Below are 23,782 nucleotides of genomic sequence, written 5' to 3' on the forward strand. Positions count from 1 at the left end.
TCTTCATTATCCAAAAAATGGGAGTTAATGTATGAGAAGCTTTGCATTTCAAAAATGTAATTAGACAAAGATAATTAAATCATTAAGGAAAGATCTATTAGATGTTATCTGTAACTAAAGCACTCATTCAGCATTTCTGTAATTTGGACAGCAGATGGCATATGCAGCCAGTACAGAAAAACAAAGAAACTTAATTGAGGCTAAATCTTTTTTCAACTTGCACTTTGTAAATCAGTGCACATCTTACAAAAGACAATACACATCAACACAGTCAGATAACAGAGTTTTTAAATGCAAGTAAATTACACAAACTATACATGCAACATCTTGCAAGTAAGAACCTGTATCATGTTTTGTGTATGATTGTGCCCAAATAACAAGCAGAAATGAAGCAAGGACTTCAAATTGCCCTCCCCTCCCAAAATGAGAATTGTTCTGACCTCTGGATTTAATGAATTATTTTCAGATGATTTTGTTGACAGCAAAATGTGTGTGAATCCATCTTGTTTCCTGACAACAATGTCTCTGTAGCGGTACGCGCTCTCCGTTTGTCTCACGCTGAAACGCAGCCGTTTATCAAAGGGTTGGTCTCTCCTGTCATCAATAAACCTTCGTTTGCTGGCTGTCACTCCTGCTACAGATGTCTGGATGTTGGTTGTACCATTGGCTGCTAATGCTTCCATAAAGGTGGGTGTACCTGGAAATAGTTTAAACAAGTACAGTTACATTTCATTAGCTCACCCATCAGCATGAAAACATGCAACTCATTAAGAACACACAGTAAACATGAAACTCAGTCTCCTGGAAGCTATTGAAAGAGACACTGTGCACAGAGCAAAACTGAAGTGACAAAGGGAAACAAGAAATTAATTTTATTGTTTTGAGAATATACAATTAGAATAAGCCAAACAGACCAATTGTCATACACTTATTTTTAGAAGGGTAGAAAGGTGTATTTAATGCTCCTAATATTAATACATCTCAGTAGGTTAATGGTCTGCTTTCTCCCTTTCCAACATTTTGAAGTCATTTAACAGCATCAACAATGCTAAGAGAGAGTGAAAGCCTTTTGTTTCAAACATCAGAAGTTATTATAAAGAATAAACCAAGTAAAGAACTTGATTGACAAGATCATAAAAAGCATAATAGTCTTTAAAAAAAAATGGAAATGAAGAAAGGTAGACTATGCCTCTTTGAGAGGAGCACAAGACCCTGCAGTGATGGATATTTTAATGGATTCATAGACAATAAGATCTTTTTAATGTTAAACATTTTTGCTATTGAAACTGGCAAATAGACAATTAAATCTTTCTGGTCTTGTTCCCAGTCCTTTACACAGAAAGAGTTTGAAGGCATATGAGTAAACAGGACGTTCCTCACATCACAGAAGGGACAGGTTTTTCTGCAGTCCACATTACAAAAATAAAAACAAACAGGGAAAATAAGAGAACATATGGGATCTATAATGCCTCTGTATGTTTAAATCTCCATGAAAAATCTCCACAGAACTTGTCATACTAAAGTAATGGAGTGTGCATAGTCCAGGGGGGCTAAAAATATTGGGAAAGTGTGTAAGAGTCCAGGACAGTAAAGTTTTGAAAGACTTTTCCTCACAATTGAGCTCTGAGACTAAAATCTTCTAGAAAGCCACTGCCCTTATCTCACTAACAGGTACATCAGAACATCATGCACACGATGTCTTAAGTAGATTTAAACCATGCATAAGTAAGCTATTAATTAAATGTTAGGGCAATTTGTCATTATCTTTCTGAAGAAGTTATATTTAAAAATTAAATTATTTCAAACTTTGTTTTAACGACTACATACTTCAAATACTTGTGGGTCCAATGAAGACATTAAAGAGGTTCACTTAAGTAACTGGAATGTGCAATATCTTGATATTTCCACTGCATTCAAGTGCTGCTTACCTTGACTCATATGAAGTATGGGAGAGACCATAAGAGACTAAATTTCATTAAAATTTAGAACACCCTACATTTATTATACTAATAGCTTATTAATACCTTATAAATAGGCAAGTTGTCTGTTTAAGGAACTATACAATTATAATATTTTATTTTACCTTTTAAGGTCTTTCTTGTATTAGCGATTTAATCCTCTCACCATCTTACTTTTTTGTGAAGAAGTTAAAGACAACTAAATTTTTTATTTTAAAGTGAAGAGCAAGAAAATGAATTCAGTTTGTGATCAGTTATAGATAGAGAGATGAACAAAAAGAAATGGAAAATTAGCATTTTGTATTATCACAAAAATGTCACATTAATTCCTAAAATTTCCATGGCTTATAATTTTTTTTTTTTTAATTTTAGCAGAATAAATAAAAATTTGGTGTACATTAAATATGAAGTTGATGAGGAATGTTTTCTAAGTTTCAAATGTTTTCAAAGCTTGTAAACCATATTATGGCAATTACATTCCTTTAAAAGAATTCTTTTGAAAGGGAATTTGCAGGAACACCAATGTTGCCCCATATTTCATCGGGAACACATGATGAAATGGTATCACTGGCTTGGTTTTCCATAGGAAATGGAAATTAAAACAACTGAAATCACCTCTGATTTGATCACCCTGATCAAATCATTTTATGTCTTTTGTCCTAGCCATAGTGAAAAATGTGGCAAATTGGGAGAGAAAGACTAGAGTAAGCCAAAACAAGGAGTCAGTAAACTTGTGCAAGACCTTTGAGCCTGTATTTTCCTACAACTCATTCTTTCAAACATATACTCAAATACCAGAAAACTACTTTAGAGATGCAAGAGACAGTGATTACATACTTTGAGAGAAAAAACTTCTGTCAAGAGAGATGAAGATGTAAACACTACAGGCCAATTTTCATCCTTACTGAACTAGCAAGAGACCTCCTGATTTTTTATATAAACCCTGTCTATATTTATCAATAGTTGGGAGTTTCAAACCACAAGCAAGGGACAGTTGCATTTCAGAGGAAGAAGTCTCCTCTTTCCAATCATGTAAACACAGTTCTAGGATATTTAGACTGGAATAAAAAATAAAAAAATCTTGTCAGCTTTAGAAACTATAATTCTGCTCAGGGAGACTCAGCCAGCTGGTACAGGTCAGAATTTGGCACCAAAAAGGTTAAAACCCGTTTGTTATTAGTATTATAGTTTGTTATTCTCTTGGCATTTGGTTCTTGGAAGCAAAGGGACAACTCAGAGACATAAAGCAGTATTTCATTTTGTAAGTACACAGCAAAGGTGGTTTTGCTGCTCAGTCTTGAACACATAGTGCATCAAATAGGGACAAAAATAAAAGTCCAGTTGAGAGTTAATTGTATTGCCAGGGATTTCCTCATATGAAAACTTTGCATTTTAAGATATTAACAGAGATAGCATAACAAAGATAAAAAACCACAGCCCTCTCCTTTCAAACTAAGCTTCCAAAAATAAGTAAGGACTTGGAAAAAAAGGCAATTTACCCCTGGATATTGTGAACTAATGAACTGTTTGTTTAAGGTGTAAACAAACAGTTTATAGTTATATAAAAACTTTTCCACCTGCAAATTGTTAACAATGTGATCTCAGAGCTGAAGACAGCACTACTACTGGACAAAGCCAAAGCTTCACTACACAGAAGAAAAAAGGAAGTTAAGAGAAGTACCTTGTTTTGCAGCTGCTGACCACAACCTGGTAACAGTCAGCAAGTTCATGCAACTGCCCTTGGAGGGAAAAAAAACCTAAAGCTATGAGCAACAGATAAGAAAGGAACTGGTCTTATCCAAAGGAAGACAGACACAAAATACTGGGTTTTTGGGAAAGGGGCAGAACAAAGGTGCTTTTGTTCAAAACACAAGTTACATTCATTTCACAACAATCCAAAATTAAAATCCCAAGCACCTCTAAGATATTCACACCTCACTGCTACTGAGAAGTTCAGTTTAGCTTACATATCAAACCTTGAATACAAATACTCCCCTCCCTGCAACAATACTAGTGATATATCCAAAGAGATGTTCTAAAACCAGCCAAGCTTCTTTTGCACACTTCTTCTTAGGTACATATGTTTTAGTGCCCTTAATTCAAGGTTTGACTGACAGGGTAGGCTGTCTCTCAAAGCTCAGTATAGACACCTAAGGAACAAGCACAAGAACATGAGAGATGTGAACAATATTGTCTGAGTACTTTCTTTAACTCTAGACACCAAAAACTTAGCAATTATTAAAATCTGCATGCCCAGAATCATAGGCTGCACCAAACCCCATGTAATTAAATTCTTCTTCTCCATGGGATTGTCCAATTTACTTTTGAAACCAGTATGGGTTTGTCATCCAAAGAATCTCTTGGCAGCAAGCTCTAGAACAAACATGTTGACTTTATTCATTCCTTTTATCAGTCCTTCTCCAGATTGACTAGCCCCAATCGTATTTCCCTTTTCTTCTTCCAGAAGCCAGTCCAAGCCTGCCATTCTTCTTCCTCTTCTACTAACTCTTGGAACACTGCCCAAAATGGGACACAATATTCAATATAAGTTTTGTTTTGAATTTTTTTTAAACTGCCACCAAACAGATGCTTGCAGAAAACTATCCAAAACAAACCCAATGCCCTTTCCCTGAGCAGCAACACACAGCCAGGAACCAGACACTGTTCTGTGTTTTGCTATAGGCACAGTTCAGTATGTAAGCCTGTTTTGTCCCCTCCTCAATGCCTGGCATTCATCTGCACTGAAAGTCAGCTCTCATTTTAATCATGAATTCACTCAGTATTTTCAGAGAAGCCTGATGTGCTCACAGGGAGCTTTGGGAACTCCCATGTCTCCCCTGTATCCTCCTGGCACCACTTATGTCCTTTCCTACACTAAGTGATGAAGGGGTTAATGAGAAGCATCCTGCTTGAATAAGCAAATGAACAAACACCAGCAACAATGTCTTAAAGTGTTAACTGCAGAAATAAAACTGCAACTGTAACTGATTACAACTCAAGTACCAAATAGGGAACAATATGATCCAGAAAACTGATTGGTAAAAACAACTTGAATTTTCAACAAAAAAAAAAAAAGAAATTAAAATCCAGTGTTAGAAATAAGTTCCATTTTTCCCCTAAGTCCTTTCTGTACTTTTACTTCTTCATTGTACCCTGTATATATAATCCACAAGAGTTCAACATTAGCTGTCCAGTGCAGGTTACCTCACATTTAATTTTTTGTTTATTAAACAGGTGCTTTGTTACATGTTCATATGTATTAGCAATGTCTAACTGTAAACACTGTTAAGCTTTTCCAGTCTTAACTCTGTATTACATCAAATATTTCACAGGAGACAGGAATTCCAGACAGTGATACCACAATGCGAATATTATACAGAAGAGTTTCCAGTATTTTTTTCACTTCTTCCTCAGTGATTACACAGAAAATATCTTAGAATTGTAGTGTATTGGCAGGGACTAGAGAAAATAAAATTGAGGGTTCTAAACCTCCTATGTATGTGCCTATTTTTTGTCTGAGCATGCATATTTAATAACACTTACATTTTTGAATAAAAGTTCCACTTACTTTGAAATATCGCAATAAATATTTGCAAGGAAAGGAAGTCGCAATTTATTGTATTTTTCACCTAAAATATTGATTTGCTCTGTGTTTCTGAAAGAGCATTCAGAATGTGCCGGTCACTTATGCAAGAAAGATGCAACTTCAGTTAATTAGTTTCAGAATAGGGTGCTCCATTGATACAGAGCACAAACCAACAGTGCAAACAGTAATAAGTTGTGCACACCCCAGCATCAGAACAAGCCTCCCCAAAGATGCCTTGAAGGAGAGGGGGTGGGCAAAGGACAATATTCCTTCAAATTATAGGCTGATGATCACTGCAATACCCTGCTGCTGATACCATCCTCAAAAGTCTTACTGTGGAGAGGGAGGGAGAGTTTGTGTGCTGTAACATTATCCTTGTTAAACAAAATTCACCACTTTTGATTCTCTTCCAAGAAAATAGTTACACAGGGAACTATCAGATATTCTTCAGCCACCTTGTGTTGTTTTTGCAAATACCTCACGTTTCAATACAATGGCTGTAGGTTTTAAGAACAGATGAACTGGCAAACCATGATAGAACTTGGTGGAGCATCAGCAACAGGAAACTACAACTCAGCAGCAAACAGTCATGCACTGGCTGGCAGGCTTGATTGCCAGTGTCTGCCTTCAACTGCTAAACAGTCCTTTTCTCATGCTGTTTAATTATTACTCTTCTCCATGTATTTTATATAGGTGTTAATCATAAATGTCACTTGGAAACATTGCTCCTATTAAACCCACATTTCTGCTGTTATGGACAAAATTAGTATGAAGAAAACCACACAGATGTGCCCCAGTAATATTTCTCTACTCAACTTCTGAAGTTTTTCCATCTTACACTAGCTTTTAATATTGGCTTAGAGTAATTGTCTACAGCAGCCTTATCCTTGTGTAGATAATTTTCTCTACTTGTTAGATTACTTAGAGCATCAAATATACTTATGTTATTTTGATACTGTTAGGAACAGGGGAGCATTACTCATGATATTGGACTTTAGTAGATTATGGGCTATGAATTATTTTTGCTTTTCAATGTCTTTCCTTTTCAGCGATAAGCATCCATGTGAAGATAAATTCATGATGCCAACCAAAAATGCAACTAATCAGAACATAAAATTCTATCACTGGAAGAGGACAACCAATACAAGAAAAAATGGCATTTCTTTGCCCTTGAATTAAACAGGTTTACCTTAGCCTGTTTTATATTGTATAAGTGGACATTTAAAACAAAAATAAATTATATAGGTTAAAAATGGGAATAACATAACACTAGACCTAAGATTTGCTAAGATCATAAAACCAACAAGGATAACATTAATAACACATAAATTGGCAACATATCTTTTAAGGAGTATGAGAGGAACTGTGCATTTTTATGCAAAACATATTAAGTAAACTTTCCAGAGTTTCATAGTGGAAAGAAAATGTCTCCCTCCTAACATCAAAATGTTTTCCAAATACATCTCCATTCTTATTATTTCACCAAAAATAGAGAAATAAATACTCCTCAGGTAGCAAAATCTTTCTGTCTTTTATCATGCATAAAGATAAACTGTTCTCCTTTCCCCTTTCACTGCAGTTTTAGCCTGGTTTTGGGGCGATTTGTCATCCACTGAATCTATAGTCAAGATGCTACTGACAAATAGAAAAAGCACGTGACTATTCTCACCATTTTAGGTGGCTATAAGGAAAAAACATATACATAAATTCCTATGTGTCTCCAGTATTAATACAGTCAAGAAATCCCAGCCATATTTCACAGTAGTATGCACTAAAGTATTTGATGTGGGAAGTAAAGAGTTAGTTTCATTTCTTTTTTTTTTTTTTGGTCAGTAATAAGTCAAATAAGAAAAGCCTTCCCCAGGTTACAGATTCCTCTTTGAGGTCTTTTAATACTGGGAATATTTCATAAGGGAAAACTCTTCTACCTTGACATTTTTGGAGCTGCAGGTTATGATACCATTCATTCAAAATACTCTAAAATTTGAGAGTTAAGCAAGGACACCTCTTGGGGCTCATCTACAGAGGGAAGCTATTGCAAAATAGGCTAAGGTTTAAACTTAGTGTAAAATAGCTGAATATACTTCAACTCCTAAGGTGAAGACATTCTATATTAGGAGCACTTCACCACAATTTAATCCAATCCCCTGAGCAATGTGAAAAATGGCTCTCTTTTTGTGGGATATCAGTGTCCTAATGAAAGGCTCATCTAGAACAGAGACTGCCAAAAACATCCCAGTAGTTTCAACTACAGACACAAACATATATATATCCCATAGTACACCTTATATCATGCTTAAGGACATTAAAACATTCTAAAATAGCTTAGCTAGGTTATAAATTAAATTTAAATAGATGGGTATAATACTATATTGGCAGAACACTTTCATTTACCTTATTTTTGAAAATAAATGTGAATACTAATTGACAGTTTCATTCTTATCACACAGACAAGGCTTTCAATACCAGAGTTTGCAAGAGCTCCATTCACAACTACCCCCAAAACGATTTGGCATTTCAATGCAGAAAAGCAGCAAACACAGAAGGCTTAGGACCTTCAGTTGTTCAAGACACTCATGTGCACGTGTTAAACTTTTCAGGGAACCCCTAGATCAGAGTGCTGGAGTGAGCATCCCTGCTGAAACACCTCTGTTTTTATGTATCTACCTCAAGAAGGTACATGTGTCTTTACAGCCAATATCTGACACCTGCTATTCATAGAAGCTGTCTCAACCTCCTATGGGATAATTCAACAAGAGGTTGATTGAGAGGTGGCAAATGAACCTGAAGCCATTTTACAGTAGACAAAGGCACACAGCTGTGTGCCCTAACATCACCAGCTACATTTTATACTTGAGAAATCTGCAATATATAATGCATTCACAGGTAAACTGCTCTGCAGCAGCACCCTCTGATCAGAAATTACTGACCTTGGGAGAAATAATTGGCTGGGGTGGAAGAGGATTCTGACTTTCCTAAGAGGTTCCCAAAACCCTCAAATGAAAAACTAAACATTGCAGTGCTGGGTATTTAGTCCTGATCCTTGCACTTAAGCAAGAGAGCTAACAGCTCCTTGCCCACTTCTGCTGTCTGAAGGGGTGTGGAGCAAAAAAAATCAAGAGCTGGGTATTGGCACAAGTGGGAAAAAAATAGGGTGAAAAAAGATTACAGGCCTTGGGAAAATGTAAACAAGCTTTAAGGACCCCTGAAGAATGAGTGATGAAAAGTATCTTTGGGTATCCCACACAACAGGTGCTGGATAGTCAGATGCTCTGAACAGAAAATGTAATTCAGAACAGTACTACCTTGCCAAATCTGGCCTTTTATATTGTTGCAGAGGATATGATCTACTGGCAACAGCTAAAAGGAGGCATGATGGAAAGGAGTAAGTGACAACCTGTGCTTTGAAGCTGAATCTGATCTCTCCTGTTTTTTGGTTATACTAGCTAGAACCAGTACATATAAGGGCCTGCCTCAATGTAGAACTTGTGAGCCATATCTAAAAATACCCTAATAATCATTCATCATCAAAAAAATACTCCACTGAAACAAAAAAATCAAAACCAAAACAAAAAAACAAAAAACAAAAAAACCACAAACAAACAAAAAAAACCCCCAACAAACAAAACAAAAAACCCTTCAGAAAAAGTCCTAAAGCCAAGAGTAGGAGACTACAAGGAGTAAGATTCAGATCAGGTGCTTAGCATGAGGTAAAAAAATGACATCTCCCTCAATTAGGCTTTTTCCTGTATTACTGCAGGCAATTACCAGAAAACACAGGAAGCATTTGTCTTCACATCATTTCACCCTGACCACAGTATGAATGGTATAGCTCCCCACCCCTGGGATTTGCAGAGACAGCAAAGATCCTCAACACAGCACACAGCATAAGGAGGACACAGATGTGCTAGAACAAATCTAGAAGCCCTGCAACAAACAGCTTCACCAGAGAAATTGTGGATGCCCTGCCCCTAGAAGTGTTCAAGGCCAGGCTGGATGGGGCTTTGAACATTGTGGTCCAATGCAAGGTGTCCCTGTCCCTGGCAGAGGGGTGGGGTGGGTGGATGATCTTCAAGGTCCCTTCCACCCCAAACCATTCTATGATAATGGCCACAACCCTTGGGAAAATGCCTATCATAAGAAAAAGTTTTCATCACATTTTGCAACAAATAGGTAAATAAATAAATAATCCTCCCTCCCCCAAATCCAAAAAATGCCCATGATAAATCCCAGGGAAATAACCACAGCTGAAAGCAGTGAACAGAGAAGGATTTCAGCCTGCAGCTGGAAGGGCTGGAGGCAGTGAGCTGCCCTTACACAGCAGGATGGATCACATGGTGCTGTTTGGGTGCATGCTCCTCATACTGCTGAGGAAAGCAATAAGCATCTGTGTAAGACCTTAGGCTTTCTACTTCATTGACTGTTGTCATATTTATGAACAAATTATCAAAGGAAAAATCTCACAGACAAAAAACCTGAACTGATAAGTCCATAAACCGCTAATTAAGTAGTTAACACATGCTGCCATACATAGAAAATGGTTCAGAGCTGCCAAAGTGGCTTCCCTCAGGCTACAAAGCATGGAATATAGAAGCCAGGATTATTAGTTACAGGTGGTCCCTATACCCAGAAGCTATTTTTTCCTGTAAGAATCTGCTTTTATGAAGTACTGGATTTTTTTTCTTTACAGAAATTATTAGTATCTAGATTAAAATACAAGTACCAACAATGATACTATCACTATACAGAAGAGACAGCTAAAGAAGCAACAGAACTAGCATGTTGACATTTAAATGGGACATATGATTTCAGCAGCACCAATGTATAAATATGAAACCACAGCCTCTGAATTATTACAAGGACTAATACCAGGAGGCTAAAATTTGGAAGAGGGGAAAAAAAAAAAAAAATATATATATATATATATATATATATATATATATATATATATATATATATAAAGAAATTAGGAAGTTCCATCTGTGGCAGAGAAAACATGTGGTTTAAGGCAAATTTCCAAACAAGTTTCATAAAAGACAAACCAGTTAAGGTCTGTCTCAGAGAGTAGGACATAGCAACTACTATCAACCCTATGAAAACCAAGGGAGGTTTAGTTAGGTACCATATTGGCTGTTGCTACATGAGAACAAAGAACAAAGTGTTTCATGTCTGATACTTTACATTAGAGTAGTGTAGTGGCCTCAGAATTTTATAGTTTGTGTAGTTGACAATAGGAAAGTAAGGTTTATTTGACTATTTGGTGATGTGGACAGGAGCATGTATTTTCATGGGAATCATACTGGTGTGTTCACAGTTCAAGAGCAAATTCATAGATTTTAAAATATATTATCACTGCAAATTCATGGAAGGACTTAGATCCACAGCCTGTTAATTTGAAAAAGCTGTGGAAAGGAAAAAAAAAAGAAATCTCCATTTGAAGCTTGGGCAGGCTGTTACAACTCCATTGCTGCAATTCCAAAGTCCAGTACTGAAACCTCACATTCAGCAGGAAGTTCATAAAGCTGTGTTCAGACTTATATTTACTAAGAGGTGGTTCACAGGTGACAGAGTCTGAACATTTTTAGGTACAGTAGATGCCTACAATACTAAATCTTGCCTTAGGAAACAATCTACTAAGAACACACAGAAAAAACAAAATTATTAAGGGGATTCACTACACAAAAGACAGAAGAATTCTATTGAGTAAAGCAAAGATCTTGCATACAAAAATAATGGGACTAGTTCATAAGCAGCCACAATTGTGAGCTCAATTTTAACTTGGAAACCATTTAAACATGTCATAGATAAGACAGAATGATAGATGAATTACATGACTGGTTGTTTCCTGAAACCTGCCAGGGACCCACCTGTTCATGTCAGATTCCAAACACTAAACAAACAGAATGGAATTGAAATTTAATTTCTACTAAGATGAATGCTGTACAATTTTAGATATCTGTGTTATGTAAAAAGATATTGCATTAAATACTTCTCAGACAAATAAACAAGATACCCCAGACATAAGGAGAGGGTATAAAAATGAAACTGAACAAATACAGTAATTGAATTATTTTCTTCAGGAGTGAGATGCAGCTTCAATTAACTCCACATGGTTAAACAGGTCAATAGAAACTGAGGGGAAAAAAGAGAATATGCTATACTTACAAGAAAATAGGAAGTAAAGAACACTGGGAAGAATACAGGGAGATGCTAAAACAGATAAAGAACGGGTATTAGAAATGCAAAGTAAAACTCTGAAGTTCTCATAGTTACAGATGCTAAACACAAATTATTTTTCCAGTGATAAAGAAAAAAAGAGAGAGGAGAATTAGACCAAAATCAAAAGTGAAATGTAGTGCAAGCTACAAAATCAATTAAAATACTAGTGGTGAAACCAGCATGCCATAAGAAACCAGAAAAATATTTATAATGGGTATGAATATATTGTACATACAACAAATGACAGACTAAGAGGACTGACCATGGCAAGATTGCTGACTGACAGTAACAAAAGAAACAGACCAATGTGATAGTCTATATGGGAAATGTGTAAAAAGTGAAATACCTCCAAGACTTGCTTGCTTAAAGACTAGCAAATTTGGAAGATACCTTGGGTAATAAAGTTTGTAGTGATGTAGTTTCAGATATAAGTAGAAAAAACACTTTTTAAAAAAGACAGCCTTAAATATCTGAAGCTTATAAACAAGACTGTTTCTGTTTATAAACAAGACTGCTCTCAAAGTCAAATTTTAAAAGTGTCCTTCCAGTTAAAACCTACTGGAGATCCAAAGCAATACTCAGGAGAGCCATAATGGGTACTGTAGAGAAATTTCATCTTTTTAAAAGAGGTCACTCAATACTTGCAATATATTTTACCAATATTTTGCAGTTTCATACCATTACAAATTATGAATCAGAAGCTTCCCTGGTAAGTATATCATATATACTTACATGTGAATTTCAGGCTTTAAAAATAATAATCTCATCACAGCAGCAACCCTATTTTGCTCAGCATTGAAACTGAGCAAAGTTCTGTCAGGCTGGATGTTTAAAACTAAAAATTTTCTAACCAAAATTAATTTTGCATCCTAAAAATCCTAAAACATACTGATGCTTAAAAGTGGAAATTTGTAGCAACAAAGATTTCAGGGTTATTGTGTAAGGATGTTCTGCGGACATTCTCTGTCACTGGCAGCTTGATATACAGTTACAAGAAACTCTGCATCTCCATTTGGTCTCAGAACATCCCACCACATCACTCATGTGTTGCCCTAACATTAACAGTTAATTGGAACAAAAGTTATTGCTTATAGTTTTCCACTTAGTTCCTACATCAACATATTTGTGCTTTGCAATCATAAAGACCTTTCTTAGTTAGGATAGTTGATGACTTCCACACCAGCTACACTACAAAAGCTACCACACCACTAGATATTTCCCCCTACAGCTCAGTTAAAATGCCATCAATCTTGAAGTATTTTTAAGCTGTTCTTTTGAAACATCACAATTAAGATAAATGCTGCAGTAGGACCATCCTTTTCAATTATGTTTAAACAAAATTATAAGCTTACTGAAATTTCTAGAAGAATCAACGTGGAGTTTTTTTTTCAGAGAGGGATTACTCCCCTCCTGATCCCACCTCTCACCTCACAAAAATCAGGTAAGAGACTAAGCAAGAAGCAGGATGATCATATCCTTGCTCATATCAGACCAACACTGCAAACAGAGTAGCCAAGTTCATTCCTGCTACAAGGAAGAAGTCTGCTGCATGTATGTCCTCAGGCTTGATGGCTCTTGCCACAGGCTGGCACTCTGTTTAGTTGAAAAATTCAGGAAGATCACTCCCTTCCATAAGCCTCAGCATACTCCTGTGACCTGGCAAGCAGCACATACTGAATTACTTTGAGGTACTTAATTATCAATTTAGTTTACATGACATCAAAATTAAGATTTGTTTCCTTTCACTGCTGCCATATCAGAAAGAAGTTACTCACAGCAGGTATTTTTGCCTAACCTAGACATAAAGCTGATGGGTTTCTTAATAGCATCCCTCCATCCACTGATGCATTTGCTGAACCTTTCAGAGTTCAACCAAATTCCAGCTTAAAACCATCAGCTGTACTTTTACCTCCTTTGTTTTTCCCTTTCCAAGTCTCATGTAAGACCAATGGAGTCATAAGCCAAATTTACTAGAAACATTAAATATTGTTCAACTACCGCTGAGTTTCTGGGCAAAAATATTAGTGTCTTCCTTCTCTAGGCTCATTATTTGGACAGAAATATCAACTTCTGACTAAGTGTCAAGAAATGAGTAATAAGCTGACATAAAGAAATGAAGACATGCCAGAACCCCCACAAAAACTGACAAAAATAATGTAACAGCAGGAACAAGGCAAACATTTTTGCGAGGTACAGTGGGTTAGCTTTCAGTGTGATCTGTTCCCGTGTGCTGCCACTGACCAGGAACTCATCTGGAAGAGGTAGGGGGAAAGAGGACAGGATAGCAGAGTAACATGAAAAGCACCACATCTAAAGATAACATCAACACATTCTTCTCCAGTTTAATGACTAGCAAATAACAATTAGCATTTCAAAACCTTCTTCCTGCTGTGAATCTATCTTCTAATATTTCAATTCCATGACTACAAAAAACACTGTGACTGGGAACTACTTTTGCAAACACAACACTACTTATACTTTATACCACATCTGTTGACTAGTTGATTTTCACTATACAACACAGCCTGTGATTTAAACTCCTTAAATTCTCCCAAAAAATCATAAGAAAAACCATTGCAGGTCTCTGCAAGAGAAATACAGTGCCATTTTATTGCTGCCATAAATTTGTAGCTTATCAATGCTTAGCTAGAGAAAAAAAGGAAGGAGAAAAGTTGTCCCAGGAAAGAATCTGCAAACAGGATGTCCTGTTGAGACATGAGGTTGTGTGGGTGGTGGGAGGTAAAGCCTTGCATCCGCTGAGGCTGCCACAGTCTGCTGTGGGATGAAGCACGAACAGGGACAGTCAGAAGTGTGACTATTCATCACCTCCTCTTCACGTGCAGGGACTTCCCTGCCTGCTAGGTCCAGGCAGCAAGAGTTCTGACTACAGTAATTGCTAGAGTAGACAAGGGAGAGGAAAAGGAACTAAAGTTCAAGCTGAGGCTTCACAAATCTGTTTAACAAATGCTCCAGTAAGCCCCCAGAAAGTGTTGTTAGAGAGTGCCCTGACATGTCTGAGAATTATATTAGTGCAATATGTACTCAGAAAGCCGATTTGGGATTATTTAGCTGCCAACTTTGTCAGTCTTCTGAAGGACATAGTGCAAAGGATATAGACTCTAAAGCTGTTAGGAAGGTTTTATTCCCAAACTAATAGCTAGGGTAAATAGTAGATTTCACTGCAAAACATTCCTTTCACATGCCAAAACACATTGCCCATGCAGATGTGGTACTTAGGGACGAGGCTTAATGGTGGACTTGGCTGTGCTAGGTTAAGATGAACTTAAAGTCCTTTCCAACCTAAATGATTATATTGATTATCAGCCCATCCAATAACTGTGTTTCCAGAGACAGACTCATACTGTTCCACCTTGGGTGGTTCTCTTGCAACTGTTTCTCCTCAAGGTAAGTCTTTCACTGTACATATTGATCAGCCAGGAAGCAAAGCTTTTCCTTTCCTTGCAGGGTGGATAAAGTTCAAAATTTCCCCATTCTTCTTCATCTAGCTTATATATGTTTCCTATAAAATATGAAAAACCAGTATGATGACCATGAAGTAGGAATTAATCAAATGCAGAAGTGATTTTGGCTCAGAGGGTAAACCAGAAGCAACAAACCTAAACAGGTGGTTCTTTTGTTTTGAGATTTACTCTTTCCATGCATCAGTTTTCAAACTGCTCTGAAGTAAAAATACTGCTTCAAAACAGGGTCAGATGTGCATTTAGTAAGTTACAGTAATTTGTAAACAGGATTCTACGCTTGCCTGTTCAAAGCTTTACTCCTGCTGCAATTTCTATTGTTAAAAGGAATGTTGCCTGTATCCATTCTTACATAATATAATTGTAGTATTTACTACTGGAGTTACTGTAGTAGCTTTAATTCTTTTGGTGTATGAACACGAATCTATAGTTTTCATGCTACTTGTAGCAAAAATAGATAAGAAACAATAAAATTTGCAAACACTAATACAGCTGTTAATTCATTGAATTCTCCTTGAGTAACGTTAAAACTGAAGCAGAAGAAACCCAGCACTATACCCTACATTTGAAATTGATCATAACTTTAGTCCCACATATACTTTGCTAAAAACCAGATATTATTTAATTGAAAACATGTATTCTTTGTGGTAAAGAGAAATCAGTGGCTTGAATTCAGGCCTGTTCTAGATCACCTTTTGAAAGGGTCTGTCAGTGATTTCACTCTGTTTTGGTAACTTAAAAAGCTACATGTCAGCAGCCACAAAGCAGCTGGAAACAACAACTTATAGCAATTATTTTCCTTAAAAAACACCCCCTCTCCTGGCAGGATTCCACTACAAAAGCCAAAGCACTTGTCCCACACAGGCTCTCTAGTGAGCTAGCACTGACAGCCCTGTACAGCTGTACTACACAATGAAGCAAATAACCAGGATTCATAAGCAAAGAAAGAGAAGTACAGTCCATTTAAAATAATGTACATTCATTGTTGTGCACTGCAATCCACCTTATTATATGCCCAAGAGCTGCCTTATAATGTTCTGATACAACAAAACACTTCAAGAAATAAACTCAAGTCAAACACTGAAAATAAAAATTTTCCCCATTTTGTAGATCTCCTAGACAAAAAAAAAAAAAAAAAATTCTGCATCAACCCAAGCATCTCCAGAGACATATTTTCAATGAAAAATTTGCTCATAAAACTCTTTTCCACTACCTCCTTGACCAGCTAGAGTTATCAATGCTTCTGATGTCCTGAGGGCATCTATAAAAGCAGATGGCATTCTGACTCCATCACATTGCCTAAAACACCTTCTGTTCCACCAGATGACCCTCAGAGAAAATGTACCTCCATTTTGCAGTTCCTTGCTTCTATTCCTGCACTCTGACACAACAGTTACTAGCTGGCACACTCTGCAACCCCACAGCTACAGGTGTTTCTCAGTGACCTCTGCATGTGAGAGCAGTTTGATTCAATCAACAACAGCATCTGCAGAGCAGTCTAGGGGAAGGAGGATGGATTAGCTGACAAAGGTCTTTTTCCAAGCCTGTTTCCTAGTATTCTGTGATGCAAATGTGACCACACTAACACTTCTGCCTTTTTTCCCCCCACCTAACTACCTAAAGGCAGTTGCCTTTCAACAAGCTGGAATACCAAGAAATACACCTGCATCCATGGTACTGGTGCAGATTAATAAACTGTGGACAGTGACAATTGGATTCTCAGCTAACTGCTGCTTTCAGCCCTGATGGGGAGAACTCTGCCTGTGTCCTTGAATCAACCCTGGAGGGAAAGAATCATCTTCTGTGGAGAGGCCTAAATATTCATCTGGGAAGCCACAACCACAGCTCCAATATATGTATGTAATATATGTATAATGTATGTATGTACCTCTGCCATAAAGCTTAGGGTCTCAGGGTAGTAAGACCCTTGTGAAAATGTTCCTACAGATTACAGTCTCCACTCTGAAATAATTTCTGCAATTATCTCAGTGCTGTACAAATTACCCTTGGTTTACACATTATTTGCAAAATACTTCCAAATTGGAAGAGTGGATCTATGACTGGGTACATGAAATGATAGCCTTCTAACAGTTTCAAAATAATGATGAGAAAGATAGCCTGGGGTAAGAGGAAACTTTCAGATGATCAGATTAAAAATGACAATTCCATTTTTCTTCAAGGGTAAGGAACAAGAACAGCCTTTCATCAGGGGAAACTGCTAATCTCCTTAGTCTCAACCAAAATACTGCCTAAATTAAATATGGGTGATGTTATTGGATAAACTTTGTGCATACCTTTTGCTCTGCCCAAGGGAGTTTATGGTGAACTCTAGGAATCAATCTCTGAGATGACCTTCTGCAATGCTTGGTGTTAAACTAGAATTTGGCAGGGTTACAAACAGAGAAGTAAAGCCAGTCTGATTCCCTTAATATATTGGCATTTAAGTGTTGGCCATGATAAATTCACTTTTCCCCTGACATTAGGGGAGTCTGGACTATCTGACAGAACAATAACAAGGGTGGACATATACAGTTCAGGAGTGGCTTACTGCATTTTTTGAGGTGGGATGACAACAGTTAATTTTTGTGGGCATTTTTTCTGGTTTTTTGACTTATAGTGGTTCTGCAGCTGCCTGTTCTGTCCAGCATTGCCCAGTGTTACTAGCTGCTCATGAATGCTGGAAGTTAACTGATATACAAAGCACATGGGGGAGGGAAGGGGGAAATTAGTTTTCCATGAGTCTCAGCCAAAGCAGAGCCAGCTCTCTCTTGAGGGGCCTTCAGGTTCCTCCTTTTCCCCTCCACTAAATCAAGGAATACTTTGTCAGGGAAACATCCTCATGAGCCACAAGTGTTCAGTAGCTGAACGAGAGTTGCAGGAGGGTGTTCCAGGCTGGTGGTGCTTCTGTCCCTCTGCCAGCTCACAGCTGCTGTCCCAGGCTGGCAAGCAGGAGGTCATGGGCTCCCAGCAGGACAGGCATGGAAAGGACACAGCAAGGGCACAGAGACACCCCTGTACAGCAAAGCACAGGGGTGTGCTAGACAAAGATAACAAGGGCTGATGAAACTAATCAAGGAGGAAGGATGTGGATGGGAAAGGAGCTGAGAGAAAGAGCACTTAGCTGTCTGCCAGCAGAGGCAGCTACAGCTGGCTGCAACTTGGTGAGCAGTCCCTTCCCCACCTGGTCTGTCCAGAGAGAGCTTCAGCTGCCCCAGGTCCAGCCATCCCATAAAAAAAGGAGCTGGTTACAAACCTCTGTCACTTCAAAGCCAAACTAAATCCACCCACAAAACAAACAAACAAAATACCTTTTTAAGGACATCTCTTTTTATGCTGAGGAGATCTGCTTGCTGAAAAGGAGACTGTTTCCTCCTCTAGCATCATGTTAGTAGGAAACATCTGCAGGCATTGTTATATTCATTTTCAAGCCAGACTGTGCTCAGTGTAGGCGATCCATTTTTAATGGATAAAAACTGAAGAGGGTTTTGCTGAGTGTGCACACAGCCAAACATTTTTAGAAAGACTTAAAAGGTAGCCAAGTCTGAATGGATTATAAATGATAATGATAGCAAAAGCACATCTCTGATACACAGGCCAAAGCTCTGTTAAATTGCAAATCATTGCACAAAGGCTTGTCTGAGGAGTGGTGTGAGGGCTCTACCACCTTTGACAGCAAAGATATTCAGAAAACAAACTGCAGAGCAACACATGACATTCTAAGGATACGGGAATTCCTGACATCCCATACATTTCTACCATACAATTCCCTCTAATGCAAGCCCAATACTCACTCCTGAACTTTCTGTTCTTGACATTTTCCTTTCCTTTAGTCTCTAATAATTTAAGCTTGGATAATAGGTAAAGAGCTTGAGGTTTTTGCCCCTCCTCTTCCTAAAAGACTAAAATCTCAAGCCAATAAAGTTTCATCACTTTCACAAAGTTTAACTACTGAAAGTAAGATGGCTAAAAACAAATCCAGCCCCTAAAATTGTGACATATAGCAATGACTCCCTGTTACACTTTCAGTAAAAAACTAACCATCAGGAATTGCATTGAATGTTCATCAGTGTGAACACACATACACAAAGTTCTTTGCAAAACTTTTTGTTTGTTTTAAAATTGTCTTCCTGGAAAACATATTCCTTCATCTATAATATTATGAGATGTTAATTTGCAATGAAAAGTGTTCCTTCTCATCTGCATTTATGATTCAAAAGAATCAATTATTGTTAAATACAGTTTCTATAGAGGTTTTGTTTGCCAGTGTAATCAATTCTTTAACTATGTGGATTTTAGTATTAAACTTAATAAAGTCATTTAACATTGTCTCATCTAACATACATTTATAACCTATATTTCAAAAATTGCTCATTACCTCTTAGTAAAGACTCATTTCTCGGTTAATTTAACAATGCAACCACTTAAAGATGTATTTTCTTTCAACAAATATGACAAAGTACATATTCATAAGTATTACTGTAAAACAGCAAAAGTGGCATTATAATCAAATGTAAACAATCAGAAGCATACAGACATTTTTCAGTATATATATGTTCATCCCAACCTTGACACTAATTTTGAAAATTAGTCATTCAAACTGAGTATTCACATCCCTATTGAAAGTTCCAAGTGCTGAAGTTTCAATAGTAACTAAATAAAAAAACCTTTAAAAGTAGTCCATGTGCACATACATGAAACTTAGAGCAAAAAAGGCCAGTGCAACTTGAAACACTTGCCAGACCATAACCTCACCAGAGGGTAAGAATAGCAACATTATGGCAGCACCAAGGTTAGGAAAGTCCTAACCACAGCAGCACTGAAGGATAGAATATTACTTCTGCTGTGCTGGTAACATCTGCAATAAAATGAATGTAACAGAATCCTGGGTATGTCAGGCAAACCCATCTGGTAAAACACTGTGTTTGTCTATGGAATTCCTTTGGTTTGTAACAATGTACAATGTTTTGAGAGAAAGATACACAGACAAAGGAAATAAATACACTCCAAACTTTAAAATATTTGTGTTTTAGCTGTTCATCTGTTTCACAATTTAAAATGTCTAACAATGGTTGCAAGAGTAAAAAACAAATATAGACAACCACAACTACTGACATCCTACAGAAATATAAATATTTTAAAAATGGAAACAAGACAAAACAAGACCATCTTTCTGTAGGCCTTCACAATAAAACTGACTGGCAGAAAAAGGGGAGGTGCAGAACAGCAAGCATCAGATGAAGCAGAGTATCTTCTACTCAGGAAACTTATGCAGGTTTGAGGGAATAAGCTTTCAAAGTAGGAAACGTTTTGCAGAAATCTGCACTCAGTGAAGCCTGTGGTGCTCTTACATAGTGTTCCTTGCTGTCTTACAGATTTTTTACTGCTTAAATCCTCTCAAGTAATCTGGAAATCAAAGAGTAACACTCTCAGCAGGTTTCATTTCTATCCCACTACCTATGCATACCCTATGACTCTCACCTCACAGCAAGTGAAAAACTGTTACACAGTGAGGGCCTAAAGAAATCTATTGGTATCAAAACCGAAACCCATGCTGTTGGGATCATACTGAAAAGTTAAAATGGGGGGCAGAAAAAGTGAAGACAATACAGAGAATTAAAATATAAACCTGAACTTATTTCTGAGGTACCATATAATTTTTTTTGTTTGGGCAGCAATAAGCATAGAAAAGTGTCATAGAATTTCCCTAAGAAAAAACTCACTTTGAAGCAAAAAAGAGACAAAGGTGTTCCAAACACATCCACATCATCACAAGTAAAATTCAACTTTTCAATAAAACACTAAATAGGACTTGGAAGAAATATTAGCTCTTTTATAGAAAGATCAGAATATGGTAAATTATCTGCATTAATATAAGGCAATTAACTATCAGAAGTATAACTATAATTATGAGAAAAATCACAGATGCCAGTGACCTTAATGAAAATTCATACTGGAAATGAACAAAATCTCTGTAAGAACATATGCTCCAAAACATAAGATAGGCTACCTGTTACTGAAAGAGTACTATGTCCTTGGCTTTTGCTTATTTTAAGCAAAAAATTCAGATCTCACGAATGCTACAATTAATTACTCATTATAGTTATCGAAAGAAATTTATAGAATTGTTACATTTATAACCTGTAAGGTAAACAGGATGACCTCTACCTCTCAGCTGGAGCCATCTATTTTATTTATATTGTGTACTGAAACAAGACTTAGACAACTAATTTCAGAAGTGTAATGGGAAAGCACAGATGAGATGCGCTCAAAAAACAGTGGAAAAAATCTCTTTTTCTCCTTTTTGAAACACTCTTAGTTTTGTGGGTCACAAATCATTTCATGTTTTACTATTGAGCCTTTCTCTCACCAGACTGAGTTTTTCAATAAACACCTGAGAAAAATAATGAGAAGACTAAAAGAAACAGAAGAGGCACCAAATGCCCCTCACACTCATGAATGAAATTACTCTTCACAGCATGTTAACTGTCTTCATAAAACTTAGGGATTTAGATTAACCTGATACTTTTGTGGCATTTGCAACCAACCTAAAGAGCTTTCTTAAAGACTTCGTGTTGATCTCAGATCCCTGGAATGACCAGACAGAAGAATATCTGAGAAGCAGGGATTTTCTGTACACTTAACAGACACAGGCTTAGGGTATCTTATTATTCTGACCTTTAGTAACATGCAAAAAAAAAAAAAAAACCCGAACCAAAAAAAACCAACCCAAAAAACAACAAACCCAAATGAACAAACAAAAACCCAAAGAAAAAAGTCTCAAGCAAATAATAAAATACCTCACCAAATTTATCAAATTATATAGTCTTAATTTACAGTAAAATATGGAGATTTTTCCCTTTTAGATTTTCTCATGCTATTAATTCAGAGCAGCAGAGTCAAGCAATGAAAGTAGAATTCTCCCAATGTTAGGCAAAAAACTCCCAATCACTCAATTCTATAGTCTGCCCAGTAACTTTTGTGGACAAAAGCCTATTATACTGACAATAAAACCCAAACAGTATTGATTAAAGTGCATTTCATTTAACTGACATATAATAACACATCTCCCCCTTATTATTTACTCATAGCCATTATGTTTGGAAAGAACCTCTGGAGATTAGCGAGTCCACCTCCCCTGCCAAGGCAGGGTGACCTAGAGCAGGTGACACAGGAACCTCAGGTGGGTTTTAAATGTCTCCAAAGAAACAGACTCCTTCATCTCCCCAGGCAGCCTGTTCCAATGCTCTGCCACGCTCAATTTAAAAAAGTTCTTCCTCATGTTGAGGTGGAACTTCTTGTGTTTTACTTTATGGCCACCACTGAAACAAGTCTGGCACCATCCTGTTGACATGCACCCACTTCTGAGATATTTACATGCATTATTGAGATCTCTCAGTCTTCCTTTCTCCATACTAAGCAGGCCCAGCTCCTGCAGACTCTCCTCATAAGAGATGCTCCAGATCACAAATCATCTTTGTGGTTCTCCACTAGACCCCCTCCAGCAGCTCCTTATTTTTCCTATACTCAGGAGCCCAGAAATGGAAACAACACTCCAGATGTGACCTCACCAGGGCTGAGCAAAAGGGGAGGATCAATTACATCCATCCATCTGCTGGCCACTCTCTCCCTGCTACCCCCCAGGACAACATTGGCCCTCCTGGCCACAAGGACACACTGCTGGCTCGTGGCCAACCTGTCACCCACCAAGACTCCGAGGTCCTTCTCTACACAGCTGCTCTCCAGGGTGTCAGCCCCCAGCCTGCTCTGGTACTTGGGGCTGTTCTTCCCCAGGTACAGGATCCTACACTTACCCCTCTTGAACCTCAGCAGGCTCCTCTCTGCCCAACTCTCCAGCCTATCAAGGTCCTGCTGAAAGGCAGAACAGCCTACAGGTGTGTCAGCCACACCCCACAGTTTTGTCAAGAAAGTTACTGAGGGTACATTCCATCCCTTCATCCAGGTCACTCACAAACAAGTTGGGTGAGACTGCAGCCAGTACTGCTCCCTGGGGAACACCACTGACTACAGGCCTCCTACTGGTTTCTACCTATCTCATTACCTCTAGACCACAAAAGCTGCCAATTAGCTTAGATATGCACTACATTAGTAGCCATCCTGTTCTGTGAATCTACAAGGCAGGAGTCTCTAAAGCAGTCATTCCAGAACTGAGCATCAGTTTCTGGAATTTTACGGAGCAGGTAATATTAGACAAAGTGTATGTTAGACACAAGTTCATTTTCCATGTCATCTCAAATATGTTTCTACTGTATGTGTACACATCACCACAAATTGCACTATCAAATAAATACACGAATATTTCGCCTTAGAAAATCCATGTTTAAGAAATCTATAATGCCACCTCCTTCTCAAGTGCACTAGAAGGAAGCTACCCCACTGCAGCTTTCACATAGCCGTAGTTAAGATTTGCTGCTGACAAAAGAAAAAGAAAACCTGCAATCACAAAAGGCCCTAAATTAAGTATTTCTGCTGAGCCTGTAAATGAAGACAATTTTGTCATTTACACAGTGAGCCAGAGTACC

The 23,782-nt window shown here is 37.5% G+C and overlaps 1 protein-coding gene across 2 annotated transcripts in view; it reads right to left on the reverse strand.

Annotated features, from left to right (window-relative positions):
• CDYL (chromodomain Y like) overlaps window positions 1–23,782 on the reverse strand; it is a 104,248-nt gene that overhangs the window by 10,513 nt on the left and 69,953 nt on the right. The window contains exons 3-4 of one of the 2 annotated variants that reach the window (XM_079299450.1): window positions 11,710–11,754; window positions 441–697 (exon numbers count right to left, since the gene is read on the reverse strand). In XM_079299450.1, coding sequence (XP_079155576.1) covers window positions 441–697; window positions 11,710–11,754 — 302 coding nt within the window. The remainder of the gene's footprint in view (window positions 1–440; window positions 698–11,709; window positions 11,755–23,782) is intronic. The other variant, XM_079299451.1, reaches the window with a different exon arrangement.

The sequence above is a fragment of the Erithacus rubecula genome (assembly GCF_903797595.1).
Source record: "Erithacus rubecula genome assembly, chromosome: 3".
In the NCBI taxonomy this organism is placed as follows: Eukaryota; Metazoa; Chordata; class Aves; order Passeriformes; family Muscicapidae; genus Erithacus; species Erithacus rubecula.